This window comes from Taeniopygia guttata, chromosome 4 (assembly GCF_048771995.1).
Source record: "Taeniopygia guttata chromosome 4, bTaeGut7.mat, whole genome shotgun sequence".
Classification (NCBI taxonomy): Eukaryota; Metazoa; Chordata; class Aves; order Passeriformes; family Estrildidae; genus Taeniopygia; species Taeniopygia guttata.
Window position 1 is genome coordinate 44,721,082 of NC_133028.1, and position 14,944 is coordinate 44,736,025.

At 40.7% G+C, this 14,944-nt stretch overlaps 1 protein-coding gene across 2 annotated transcripts in view; it reads right to left on the bottom strand.

Annotated features, from left to right (window-relative positions):
• Positions 1-14,473, bottom strand: part of LOC100220634 (transmembrane protease serine 11E-like) — a 43,095-nt gene extending 28,622 nt beyond the window's left edge. Inside the window, exons 1-5 of one of the 2 annotated variants that reach the window (XM_072928499.1) lie at positions 13,931-14,473; positions 13,582-13,651; positions 12,847-13,040; positions 4,209-4,330; positions 3,402-3,520 (exon numbers count right to left, since the gene is read on the bottom strand). In XM_072928499.1, coding sequence (XP_072784600.1) covers positions 3,402-3,520; positions 4,209-4,330; positions 12,847-13,040; positions 13,582-13,635 — 489 coding nt within the window. In that variant the 5' untranslated portion in view covers positions 13,636-13,651; positions 13,931-14,473. Of the gene's footprint in view, positions 1-3,401; positions 3,521-4,208; positions 4,331-7,556; positions 7,681-12,846; positions 13,041-13,581; positions 13,652-13,930 lie in introns of those variants that run through there. The other variant, XM_072928500.1, reaches the window with a different exon arrangement.
• Between the last annotated feature and the right edge of the window lie 471 nt (positions 14,474-14,944).

Here is a 14,944-nt window from a genome sequence, read left to right on the forward strand (position 1 = left end):
TTTAACAGCAAAAAAAAAAAAAAAAAAGCCAACAGGTACATTTAAAAACCTCTGATAAAAGCTGATATCTGTTTCTGTTGAGCAACCAGCGGTGTAGTGAAGGGATCACCTGCTGTGGCTGCTTGATATCCACCTCTCTCTCACAGCTAGAAACTTCAGCTGAAGTAACTTCTACTGAGATTGATGTACTCATTTCAAGCTCTCCTGACTGCACATCCCCTTTCCTTGGGGTCAAAGATGACTTTCTACACAAGACACAACACCCCTTTACCCTTCTTCCTGCACACAGGGCAGTTACTGCAGCTGCCCAGAGTAGGCAACTGGGATCATCCCAGTCACCCAGGTCTGTCTGATTGTCACAGCTCCCTCTGCTCTTTGGCAGGCCAGAGAGGCTGAAAAGAAAAGTTTAAAGCAGGGCCTTGGAAATCTTCCCCAGGATACTGTTAATAAGAGGGTAGTTCGTGTCTCCAAGGCATTCTTGGGAAATCCAAAAGAATTAATACATTTTGTGTGAGAAAAAAAAGAAATACAGGTCTGGTGAAGGAGTTGGAGAAACACAGTGTGTAAAAGTTGTGCAGATGAGCCACACAATAAATGAACCCACTATAAAATAGAGGCTCCTTGGAGAAGGAGCCGTAAGGGCGTGACTGTGCCCTTTTTATCTAGTGTAAGAAGAGACACAGAGCATTTTAGCAGAGAGCATTTTAGCTTAGCAAGGGACGAGGGACTGGTCCAACTAGAAAAGTGAGGAGGCTCTGGTGAGCTGGAATCTCTCTTTCCCTAGTGGCATTCAGTCAAGTCTGATTTTTCAAGAGAGCACAAAGGAAACACACACAGACACTCACAGGAAGCCAGTCAAGGAGCAAAGACCTGTCATCATCTGTTCCTCAGTCCCCCCAGCTCCACCCCAGAAGACGTTTTCCAGACTTTCCAGTCAGCCCTGAGATGTTGACTGGTGCACCAGCTTCATCAGCTCTCTGGCATGATCTGGCTGCATTCCCTCCCATCTTCAATGAGATAAGAGTCAGGAATGTTGTTCGAACAATGGGTGTTACAATTTAAATCTGGAAACTAAAGCAAACATTGGGCATTTGCTTCAGATTCCAAGGAAGTCACAATATGACTTCCATATGGAACCAAAAACATTTTTCCTGGTGAAACACCAGCTCTGAAATGAGCTCTTTTCTGGGTCTTACTGGAGACAAATGAAGGAGGGCCTCATCAGGAAGGAGTCAAAGAAGGGAACACTTGGCAGGGAGTTGCACTAACTCAGGTAATTTGAATGCTTCTGATTATCAGAGATGATTCACTTCTGTTCGCTTTGCACCAAGTATTGAGAAAGACATTACATTTATCTGCATTGACTCACTGTTTCACAATGTGAGCTTAAGGTATCCTTACTACTGTGACAATGGGAAGGCTTGGACATCCAAAACCAGCCAGGGAAAGACTGCAAAGTGTTTTTGTAAATCCAGACAAATTAGAAAATGTGATAAAGAATTCAAGTCTCTCCTCCTCTATCACAGAGTTGCTGTGAAGATGCTGAGAATAAAAATGCAAATGTCTTGAGAAAGCTGTCTCTCAAGATATCAAGAGGATACATGTTTCTGGAAAGATTACTTTGATTTTTATCACCACAAGATGCGTTTTGCTGTTATAAAATCAGACTTACAAGGAACACATTGTTTAATTACTGTATGGAGTTGCTTTCAATAAGGTAACGGACAATTCTCAATCTCATACTTCCCTGTTAAATGGAACACCTGGAGCTAAAACCATAAAAGTCAAGCTTATGGCAGAGACAATTTATATAAGAAAAGAATTCATAAAATTTCAAAGAGGCACATAGAATTTAATGGCTGAATTAAGGACAGCTCTTAAGAAAAGTTACAGGAATGAAAGAAGGAAAGCACAGTTCTGTGTATGTTTGTTATGGTGTTACTTATCAGGTACAATTAACATGCCCTGATATAATGGTTCTCACTGCTCAACCTGCACTGGTATTTACTGTCACTACTGTCAGAATGCTCAACACCCAGACAGAAGATGGGGTTTCTAAAGCATTGGCTTCCATTCAGGCATCTAAATTTATAGCCATGCTCAGAGGAAATCTGATTGCATTGGACCCTGTCTGAAAGAAATCCTTACCTAAAATCAGTGTTTCTTTGCCAAAGGAGGCATATTAAAAAAAAAAAAAAAAAAATGAAGAAGGAATGAAGTGTGGGAGGAAGGGATACAACTGTACTCAATGATGTGTTATTCCTCAGACCCCTTCTCAGTCCTTGCCTTCATTCCCCCTCGGCAATACACAGTGTCTTCTTGGTCAGGGAGAACATTCCCTCTCCAAGGTCCTACATCATAAGGTGAAAAGCCTGCAATTATTAGGCAATAGCTGTAAAGTGGTAGCACCTAAGCAAACACAGCTTGTGTAAGACTCTATACATACAGATATGCACCAGAGGTACATCCTGGGAAATCTGGTATGGGTTCCAGAAGACAAAGAGGGCAGAAAGAGAACAGACACATACAGAGCAGAGGATGACTAAGATCACTGAAGCCCTCAGCACTGGAGCTGTGAAGAGATGCCAAGTCCTTACACATCACCCTACTTCTCCAGAGCAATGGCCAGCACAGCTCACATTTTGTTATGGACAGGTGACATTGCCCTAAATTACATAGTAGTGGGGGGCAAAGCATTGTCCTATTAAATGGGTACCTGTGCATGGTTGCCAAACAGGAGGTAAGAGATATACATCGGATTCTGATGAATGAAACACAAAAAGATACAAGCACAATCACATGCTTATTGTGGTATAAAGTTGAACTCTAATTAGCATCTCTGGGGTAGTGTCTCAAAGAGAAAACAAGAAAGGAAATTGCAATGTGTCTATTTATTCCCATAGCTACTGTATGACTGAGAGCCACTCAGCAACCTCTGCTATTTGTAGGAGGGTTTCCCAACAAAACATACCAAAGGTGCAGGAAAAGGGCTTGTGTGTGTTTTCTCAACACACAGTAAACAGCCAAACAGGTAGAGTTCCCCACCCTGTAAAGAAGAGGGTGTAAAAGAATGCTTTCCTTAGAGACAGTGGGACATAAATCACAAAGCCAGGCTCAGGGCATGGAAAGAGAACACACACAAATGATGAGATTAGATCAGCTGACTAGAGCCTCTTGCTAAAAACTCCAAGGTTGTGGGTTCAATCACTGTATGGGCATTTCACTTAAGAGCTGGAGTTGATGGTCCTTGTGAGACCCTTTCAGCTGAGAGTATTCTGTGATCCTATGATCCCCAGGACTGAGGGTACAGCAGACCCTGTGGTCCGAGTGTGCTGTCCACAGTAATGACTCTTGTATTATCACACAGTCCTTAATGGAAAGGCACAATGATCCAAACTTACCAGTCTCTCAACCCTCTCGCTCAGGTCTCTAAACCTTCCTGAGGATTGTCTGGAAAATTCAGTATTGTACCGGATGTTGGTGATTTTTACATTGGCACTGTAATAGAACAGCTTCTGATCTGTAAGGGAAAGAAGAGGAACAGGCAATACTCAAAGTACCAAGATGAATGAACTTTAGAGAAACACCTGGCACTGACTGATATCCTGACATCTAGGGAGTGGATGAGCCTTCACCTGTATCCAACCCATTCAAATATTTCTTCCAAAAGCTAGGAGCAATCACTTGGTTCAGTTAGGTGATCTAACCCAAGTTCTCCCAGCAGTGACATTTCTGGCCAGCCAACAACACTTGAGGCTCACACAGAATCACAAGCTGCACCTTGCTGCTCAGTTACTTTCCTTCCTGGCCTGTGCACTCAACACCAAGCCCTGGCAGGAAGCTGCTAGTGATCAGGGAAAGGGAACAGAGAAACACCCCAGAGAGACATGCAGAAAGCTGTTTGCCACTCATGTAAGGGAGTGTTGACTTCATCCTGGAAGTAGATCATGAGAAAAATGTAAAATGAGTGTAAGTAAATGAAAACCAACAGAAACCACAGCCCTAAATGACCCTGCACCGCAGGAAGTGTTCCTAGGAGATCTGCAAAGATGCTAAATGAGGAAGGAAAGAGAGCTCTAGAGAAACCCGTGTTTTTTCCTCAAATAAGCTTTAGACAGACTGGTGAAAACTCACAGAGTCATCTGGCACAACAGGCACAGAGGAAATTCACTAAGCATAGGAATAGTAACACATTATGCAAAACCTACCATATGCCAGAAAATAAACTAGGAGACCAATGGTGATAGCTGCTGCCACTGCTGTTCCAATAACGATTACTGCGATTTTCCAGGGCTCAAGTTGTCTTATTTTGATGGCTGACTGATGAATTCTAGGGAAAAATAAGAACAAGGTGAGATTTATTAAGAGATCCTTTTTTATTTAAGGCCCCCATCTCTGCCCTAAAAAATTAATCTAAAGTTTTCTCCTTCAACGTTATTTGATTCTTCCCAGCAATACTAATTGATTTCTCATCCAACACCCTTAAAAATGAAACCATGACACAAGGCTATTTTGAAATAGGTGTTGGGGTGTGATAGAAGTCAAAGAACACAGACAGGTTTGACAGTTTTAGGTATTATTAGGGTCAAATCAAATAGGAGTCTTACTAAGATTCTCAAGTGACTCCCAACTAGAAATTTGCAAGACCAAAACTAATTTTTCAGCTAGGTAAAGTTTCACACAGGAATGTATACAGCTTTCAATTGGTTAAGCAAATCAGTTATCAGACACACTGGCACCTTTGCTCCCAAAGCTGCTTTGTGCAGTAAAATTGGTAAAAATCACCCCATGCTTTGTATAGTATATATCTATACATTATTGCAGCTGCTCAGTCCATTTCAGCCTTCAAAACAGAGCTGAACAAAAAAGACAAAGATATTTCAGGGGGCCAGCCTGTGTGTCCTGTCTTATTCAGACTGAATCTAAACACAATGGCAAGTACTTCTTTAAGCAGTATTTGCTGAAGTCATAGAATGACAGGGAAGGGCAAAGATATGTGAGTAGGAACCTCACCAGATGCTTCTCTCTGCTGTGCTCTTAATTACCTGGGTACTAATCAAAATTAACACATGGAAACCCAATGAACAGTCAGTATTATTAAAAAAAAAAAACCTCCCTGAAAAAAGAGTTAGTTACAACTTCTGTCTTTGTCTACAAACTCAAAGACACCTTAAGAATGTTAAAACCATTTTTGTATTATCAGCCATTTCAAAACCAAGAACAAGAAGCCACTGTTTCTGGTAAAGGGTCCTTCATTCTGTTTCAGATACCTCACTCATGCAGACATGCACACCTGCAGGTGAAGGTACAGCCCACCTCAGAAAAGCAGCTGCAGGGATCCTCACCCCAGGATGTGAGGTGCCTCAGTGAGCTCCCACATATAAAGTACACACAGCTCACTCCCAGAGCACAAACTCATGAGCCAGAAGTTAAAATACATTTAAATAAGTTGAAATAATTGCAAGTTACCCTTGCAGCTGGTGCAGGAAAGGGACAGCAAGCAACTGTGCATGGCTCATAAATAGCAAAGCAGATCCTGATATTTCATTCTAATTCCAGTGCTATGCCTTACAATTATGATCCTATTATTTTGGCTTGGAAAACAACTGACTCAGGCCAAATATCATGATACGTGATTGAATGAAAATGGGAGCAATAATTTGTCACTTGGATCTGTTCTGACTTGTTCTGCATGTCCTATTTAGTGTTTCCTTCCCTCCTGCTATCCTGGATAGCAGCCATTAACCTCTCATCGAGTTTGCGTCAAAACTCATTTGTGACTCCATAGCAAAAAAAAAAAAAACCTCCAAAATGCCAGACAAACAAAAAACAACCAACCAACCAACCAACCAAAAAGACCCCCAAAAAACGAAGACTGAAATTAAATAGTCCTGTTAACATTTCAGAGATGAGTGCCTCCAAAATTATTTCTGAGACTACTGTATGAAAATTGCCTTAAAACTTTGACTGGAGAAATGAAAAATATGGAAGTATAAATAGTCAGGACTCTACTTCACTAACAAGAATATTTCTAAGTTGCAGATTTTAGGTGAAATCATAAAGTCAGTGGAGAGTTCAACATGCATTTGTTGTTTTATGGTTTGTTGGGATTTTTCCCCCTCACTCCAGGTAATAGTCTTTTTGCATGGCCTAAATGCTTTGCAAATGTGTCTGTTATATTTGAAATGAAACTGAGTTACAAGAAAAGCCAACAAAACAAACACAAAAATGCATTTAACTTAAGACAACCTACTCTTGTCATATTGTATATACTCTCATTTAAAAAGCAGTTGGTTTGATTAGGCTGCACAGAAGGAACACACTCGGAAGGTCTTTCAGCTCTAATCAACCTGGCATAGCCCCAAACCAAAATGCTGGGTTGGAGAAGCCCATTTGAAAGGTTGAATGCCACCTCTGCACCTCAGTAGGGTGAGCCTGAAGAAATTACTGCCTGTCATATCAGTGAAACAGCAGATTCAGACCAGAAGTAACATGGCTGGGACACAGTTAAATAGAGTACTATAAATTTGAAACCTTTTCAGCATTCTCTTGTACGTAGTGTAAAACTTTTCGTAACTCTTATTCTTTATTTTTTTTATTTCAAGTTCTAAGTTTTTATTAACAAACAGAAGCCCCAGACCACAGCAGTTACTCACACATGTAATTCAACTCACACACATGACTTTCACCTAATTCACGAAACCTGTTTGAGAACATCATTTCAAAGAAGTGCAGAGGGCTTTCAGCAGCAGCTCCTAAACTGAATTTCTTCAAACAAGAAACTGTTTGAAAAATTCATCTTACAAAGTTACTAAACAGGGGGAAGAGGTGTTGTTTGGGACTTCGATGTCTTTTTCTTGATTTATCTTAAACTTTCCTGCTTCCTTTCATATATAAACAAGAAACAGCTGTTAAATTTTATCCTCCACAACTAGTTTATTTTATAAATGAAAATTGGTTTTAAAAACAAAAGGCATTTTTGAGCAAAATGTTCTTGGTTAGGCTGTACTATGTGGATAAACATCTTGAATAGACGTGCTGCAGACTAAGAGGATTTCTAATCCAGGTTTTCAAAGATATTTGTGAGACAAATCCACAAAGATTATTGAACTGATAATTTTTTATTCTGATTAACTTTGAACTTTATTACTGCTTTCTTGTACCTTCTAAGGTTCATTCCCCAAAAATTAATGATTTTATCTGACATGTCCCACTGTGTAAACTTGAACAGCTCTTACAGGGATTCAGAACACACAAGAGAAATAACTATGCCAGAACTGAAACAACTGAGATCCATGTGATGACCTATCAGGGCTTGAACACTCTGGAGGGAGCTGATAAAAGCTCAACCCTGTGAATTTATTTTTCTCAGACTAAGAGTCAAGCAGTCTTCACTTACTCCATGGGAGCTATGTGCTCAAAGTGAGGGAACGGGGACTGAAAGGCACACTAAGATTAAAAACACTCCAACTGGGAAAGTCACTGAAGTCCTTCAGAGCAGAAGTGGAAATTTTATGCCTGAAGCAAATACCTGAAGATGAAAGCTCCCCACTGACCTCCATGGGCTTTCTGACAAGGTCCCTTCTGCTTGCAGTTTAAGTGGCCCATCCCTCTTCCCCAGGAACTCTGCTCTTTCCCAGGACACCATGCCTGTGCAGCAAACAAGGACTGGATTTCACCTGTTGACAGAAGACTGCCATGTCTCAGATTAAGATTTTTCCAGTAAGGAAGAGGAGTGAAATATTTGCTGGCAAAGAGAAACAACAAAAACTGCCATAGAATTGTTTACACTGACATATGATTTTACTTCTTTGTCCTCTCCTTGTTTCCTAGTAATTCCCAACATTGTCTCTGCTTTTTCAACTGAAATACAGCTGACATTTTCCCAGAAATACCCACTGAGACCGTTCCTGAACAGTGGTATGTGATTTGGAGCCCTGCATTCCATACTCAGTTCCTTCACATCATACACAAAGAAGCCTTTCAGGAACATTTTCCTCAATAAGAAGCTCACACCAATGAATGCAGAGCCAGAGGAATCTCTCCCATTATGCATTATAGAAAGCATAAGAAGGACACAGTTAATTATGTTTGACTTTTAGTAACAGAAGAGTAACAAAAGAAAAATGTTAGTCTCAAAGGAAAATTAAAAATATTGCCTAATGTCCTAACTTGGGTTTTTAAGGATGTTTAATAAATAAATGATAAACATTGCATTAAATAAATCATAAATGCATTCGCCTCTTAGTTTATAGAAGAAATTAGTATCTTTTACCTACTGAAATTTAGATTCCCTTCTTGCAAAGAAGCAGAATCAAAACTGCCATCTAGGAGTCAAACTGTCTGCTTCAGGGGAAAAATCTCCAAGGTTTTCCTCACCAGGGCTGGAAGCACGCTCGGACACCAGTGGAGGACCTCCATTACCTGCAGTGAGCTTTGTGTCAGAGGCAGTGTCCAGCCAAGTCAGCATGCACCAGGAAAGAGAGAGCAGGCTCTGCTTTGGCACCCACCCACTGGCACTGGCTGCTCAAGAAAGGTGCTGACAGGACAGGCTGATGAAAAGCCAAACCCAAAACAGTCACCTAGAGATGATCTCTTGTGGGCTATTACACATCTTCTGCTTTTAGTCCTTCGAATAAGAAAGGCATGCTTAGATTGACAAAATTTCACCACTCTTTTAGGACACGTATAGTACCTATCTCTTAAGGCGCTTTAAGGAAAAAAAAACTATAAAAATCACTATAGCAGTAGTTGTGATATTACATTACAACGTAATATAATATAACAACTACATAAACAATAGGACAGTGATGTGCTTCAATTTGTTTACTGAAATAAATATTTTTTCTGGTACATGAAAGCTATATTTACCCTCACTCCTGAGGAGATCTGCAAATCTGATACAGCTCTTCTGCTGGTGTGCATCTGTGACAGCTTATATCAACTCAGAATCTGACCCAAAGCATCCACCTTCTTCTGTAGTTTAAATCCTTATATTTCTGGACAATAATACATATTTCTGTGCTTTATACTTTATGTCCTGGTTTTGACTGGGATACAGCTAATTTTCTTCTTAGTAGCTGGTACAGAGCCATGTTTTTGGCTTAGTGTGAGAATAACGTGGGGAACACAGTGATGATGTAGTTGTGGCTCAGTAGCACTCACTGTCAGTCGAGGACTTCTCAGTTTTCCACACTCAGGCAGCGAGTAGATGTGAAAGGAGCTTAGATGGAGCATGGCCATGACAGCTGACCTGAACTGGCTGCAGGAATATTCCATACCACAGAGCATCATAGTATATAAATGGGGGGAAAGCTGGCAGGAAGGGGCCATTCCCTGCTGTAGCATGGGCTGGGCATTGGTCAGTGGGTAAGCAATTGTATTGTACATCAGTTTTCTCTCTTGGTTTTTTTTTTGGTTTTTTTTTTTTGCTGCTTCTATAATAATAATAATAATAATAATAATAATAATAATAATAATAATAATAATAATAATAATAATAATAATAATAATAATAATAATAAAGTTCCATTATTAGATTGCTCTTATCCCAAACTTTTACCTTTTTTTCCCCTAAATATCCTCCCCATCCAACCGGGAGAGGAGTGATGTGTGTGGGGTGTGGGTGGCTGCATGGCACTTAGCTGCTGTTTGAGGTTAAACCACAATATATAATAAACAGTTGCTAGGCTGGGTAGATAAACAGTGAAATGCTGTAATCTAGCAATGTATTTTCACTGAACAGAGATGGACAAATTTCTTCATTGGAAAAATGCTGCTGAAATTAGAGAAAAGTCTCTAGATAGGTCATTCAGCTGATATGGAAACCCCAGACAACTCTCCAGTGGCAGAGAAATTGGATAATTTCTGGATTCAATTCTGTATAAAATCTGTCCTCCTGTTATCACCAAATCTGTCCACAGAATGCATGAAGCTTTCAGATTGTTTTGAATCAGAAGCATGTCAAATTAAGCCATTCCAAGCTTTGTGTTAGCTTGCCTTCTTTTAAAAGGAGAATCTGCATTTAATAAAAAACACAAACATGGAAGGAGTATGTGGTGGAATCAGAATGCCTTGATTTGCAAAGTTTATGCTGACCCAAAATGCCCAATCATAAAAGTGCATGGGGAAAAAAAAACAGTAAAGGGAAAAAGACTTCTGAAACACCTTCTAAAAGGAACAACAGAGGCCAGGAAAGCTGCTAGACTCAGGGAATGAAGATGACAAGATTTTAAGGCTCAGGAGGAGGTCTTGTCTCATTCTAGTTTTCCTACCCTAAATGGCTGGAAACTGAGGGAAATCAGCAAGGAAACATCAACGGTTCCAATTCCATGAATCAAATCAGGTGTGGTGTGTACCAGAAGCAAAAGTATTTCACTAGGGTTTCCTGAATTCAGGATCTGCTCTGGCACAAACTGAGCAGGATAGGTTTCTCTTCAGCACTATGCAGTAACCACATCTGCCTCCTGCAATAATCGAGGTAAACTCCCACTAATGCCAGTGGCACATGAGTGTCCTTGCACCAGGGCTGGGATCTATTTCCTGCTACACCTCAGCAGTCTGTAATTTGCATTCATTTTGCCCACCTACTGCATGACAAATTGGTGCAAGTGGCACTGCATTTCCACCTGCATATTCACTTTTAGACTGCCAAATACAACACCAGCTACTCTGTACCTCACCCTGCCAGGGAAGATCTCCACAAGGAAGCTGCAGAGAGGACACTGCCCCTGTTTGCCAGAGTGCAGGACCCAGCACAACAGCGGGACCAGACCAGCAAGGCTGTCTACTCCACCCAGTTTTCCTCAGCAGGTTTGCTTCCTGAAGGATTTTACAGAGCACACGTTCCTACTTAGCTTGAAATGCTTTGAAAAGAGGCATTTTGGACCTGGGTAAGGCTTAGTGAAACTCCACTCTTACAAAGGACTAGGGCAGAGGAGGACAAGCTCAAACAGCAAAGCTTACAGCTCCATACTCAGATCCACATCCCTGCCCAGCAAAGAGCTCTGGACATCTAACAGGTTACACAGGGGGTTTGATTAAGACTAGGCAGTTTTCATCCCTTCCCAAACATGTAAATATCCAACACAGATTTCCCCTAATGTACTTTAGATTTTATAATAATTTAAACAACCATGCAAACAATTAAATCCTTCCCTAAGTAGGAAGCAACCAAAGTGTACTCAGAGGTTATTTAACTACCCTCTAGCACACTGTCATTAAAATTATTTACACCACTGCTGATATCACAAGGACATGGCAAGTAGATTTACATCTAACTAGGAGAAAAAAAAAAGGTTTTTCAATTCTGTTAGGTAGAGAAGCCTCTTTTAGTTTTCTCTCTTTATGTAATAAACTGGTAATCACAACTGATGGGGATTTCTTCTTTACCTGACAGTTAAAATAGCTTAGCTTTTAAGTTATGGATATTAAACAGGGCAGAAAATCTTTGAGTATTGAGCAGGGTACTACTGAGCAGCACAGAGCCCAAAGATGAACTTCATCGCCTCCTGGCAAAGTCAGGATTATTGACTAAAATGATATTGTTTCCACAAAACGAGAACAGCACTTCAGTGGGCACAAAGAATAAGTTTTGTCCATCCAGAAACAATGTTTCTATTTCAGCATGTCCTGAAATTATTTTAAAACCCCAACTTTTAAAAATACTGAGGATGGAAAAAATAAGTAGTATCTTGCAATCATCCACAGCCATTTGCCCAAAGCAACACAGAGAGAAGATTAATGTTGTAATCTTTAACAATCACACACAAAAATTCAACCATCCTGCCAAATCATTAGAATGTGTAAAAATAATTCAATTACTTTTGAATTTTGTCCCCAAGGTCATACTTCTAATGCTGAGACATGCCAAGAAAACGAAAAACAAACTCAGGGCAAACTGAGCATCCCCCTGTTGCCACATGAATCCAGAATCCAGTGAGTTAAACAGAAATTACAAATTCCAAGACATTTCCTGTATATCTAGAACCCTATCTCTGTTTTGATCCGATAGACAATAGTAGAGGGTTACACCTTATTTGTGTAAAAATACTCTGAACTTTCCAGTGATGTCTGAAATTTTGTTATGGTAAAACAAAACTAAGGATATCCAGCATCTCTGACTACATGAAATACTTTCTGATGCAAACCACCTACTCAGTACTCCCTAGAAATTATGGCTTCTTCATTGAAATACAAGGATTAAATCCAGAATGACAAACACCAATAGTGTTCCCCTTATGTAGTTGTGCTGACATCACTTATTTAACCAGGATTTTTTGCAGGACCTGGGGGAAATATTGCAACTACACCTGACCAAACCCCATGCTTTTCAAAAATCACATTACCAACACTTGATTTTGACACTAAAGAGCTTCTTGGTTTCTGCACCGCTGCAATAAAAGCCTGCTGCAGGCAGATTATGATCAGAAGGAAGAAAAGATAAGTGTCAACCCGACATCATCTTTCTAAACAGACAGCAAATCATTGTACCCCTGGCTGTGCTAGAGAAGGATTTCCTTCTGCATTTCTCACTCCAGTCACGTTACTCTTTTCATCCAGACCACAACCTCCAAAACCACCCTTTCATCCTGCAATTTCCTCTTCAGCTTTCTCTCTGTTTATCATCCCTTTTCAGGCTGCACATTTCAAACAGATCCATGATGTACCCCAGGTCTAAAAGGATGAAAGAGGTGTAGATAGAGCACTGAGCACCAAAGGTAAGAGAAAAACCAGATTTCTTCTCTGGATCTATGTCCTTGAAGCCCTGAAGCTTTCCCATAGACAGTACCTTTACCACCATTACACCTCCAAATTAAACTTGCCAGGTTCAAGCATGCCACCTACTTTTGAAGATCCCATGGCAGGTCCCGGTAGGCCTGGTAGCCTTTCTGCCCGCCAATGAAGGCTTGACTAAAGTCTGGACTGCGCAGAGAATGGTGCTGGAAAAGGCAAGAGTCGCATTGGCTGGTGTGACGGGAAGGGAGAGCTGTTGAATGAAGATCCTTCATTGAGGCACGGTTGGCGCAACACCCAGCACCCTGTGGGTTATTGCAAAATGAGGGAACGAACTTCAGAATAAAAACAAACAGAGGTAAGCATGGAGTTGATAAGGAGACTGCAGCCTTCCGATCAGCTCCTCATCAAAGAGCTCCCCAGGCAGAGATGGAGTGAGCAGATAAACCGGCCCGAGCGAGAAGACTTGTTCTTCGCTACAGTGAAACAGGAAGTGCGTGAGATTTCCCTTTTCCAGCACTCCCTTTCTGTCCAGCTTTTATCCCTACAGCAGGCCTTGCCTTGAGTGGCTGCACCTTCTACCACATGCTCAGAGTAAAACCCACAGCGGAGAGGCACCACGCTGTCCACAACGCTAAGTCACTTGTCTCCTGAGAGCCAACACAAAAGCAAATATGGACATAAATGGCTTGGTCAGCCAAGCCTGATCTACCTTGGTGCTCACTCATCCACAGCTGTCCTGGACTCCCTTGGCATCAGGGACAAGACAACTATAAGTATCCAGCCTCCTAATTACATGTTAGTCATTTAATGGTTGGCATAACCCCGCCTGTGGAAAATGCTTACTCTGTGAAAAGGGCCACCAATCTCCTTGGAATTCCCTTCTCCCAGCACAAACATGAATCTTCAGAGTCATCTGGAAAGGGGGAAAAATGGAGATTCACTAGTGAGAAAATGTGCATTTACACCAAAAATCAAAAATCACAAACCAAAACGTAAAATTACAAGAAAGAAAATCTATTTTCTGCTGTTTGATGCATTTGCATTTGTGCCAAAAAGCTTAAAGCATTTGATTTTCCCATGAAGTCTCAAGATTTCATTTATTTCTGTTGGAACATTCACTCTCTTTCAGAAACAGCCAAAAGGGAGGGGAGGAAAGAGAAAAGACAAGAGGAAAATATGAAGAAAATTTTACCAAAATATACCAAGTCGTTTTCCATCTTTCCCCAAAGTTATCCATTCATAGGCATTTCAATGCAATTGTAGGAGCATCTGGGCAGACCGTTTTGAGGACAGTGGGAAAAGCTGATCACTGCTGAACAGCATCTGCTGTTGTCTTTTTGATGTCTTCATTTGCTTTGATCAAATCAATTGGGTTTTTTGGTTTCTCCGAGCTCCCTGTGGAAAAGGCATTGAAGCAGTTGCCTGCCTTACCTGAGGCTTTACTGACTGAGTACACAGGTCAGTGTGTACTAATATCCTCCCTGGGCTGTACCTTCCATTCCCCACCACCTACCCTGTTATTTTCTTTTTCAAAATTAGTAAAACTCAGAAAAGATTGTGCACAAAGGATTCCCTGCTCCACCCAGAAACACACACATCGCCACAGGAACTCAAGCACTTGATGGAGTGATGGAGATTGATTACAAACCAATTCAATGCAGCAGTCAAGAAAATACCTTAGAATGCCTTGCTGGGTTTTTTTCCTCCTTTTTTTTTTCCAATTTTCTGTTTGTTTGTTTTTGTTGTTTTGGGGTTTTTTTTTGTTTTTTTTTTTTTTATGCTGGGAAAAAGTGGCCCTTGAAGTGCTTACCCTGTGAGATGCAAAGAATTCTCCCTAATGTGTGCAGAAGTTCAGTGGCAAACTCTGACCACCTGGATAAGGTAAAAAACTTATTACAAGAGAAGTAGGTTTTAGCAAACAGCTAGATTTTGAGACATCCTGTACCTGAAATCTTGAGCCCTGAAACAAGAATGAAAAACATTCATTAGAATTGCAAAGGTTCTCAGGAAGAAGTGCCAGAGAGAAGGAACTGGACAACAGATGAATGAACTTCTGGTAGCTTTCAGATCATGCTAGGACAGACTATTCCTATTGTTACTGCACAGTATGAATAACAAAGATATTCCTAAAACATTATTTCATTTTCTTACAATCAAGAATATTTTGCAACCTGCCTAATAAAACTTTAAGTAGGTTGCCTTTGTT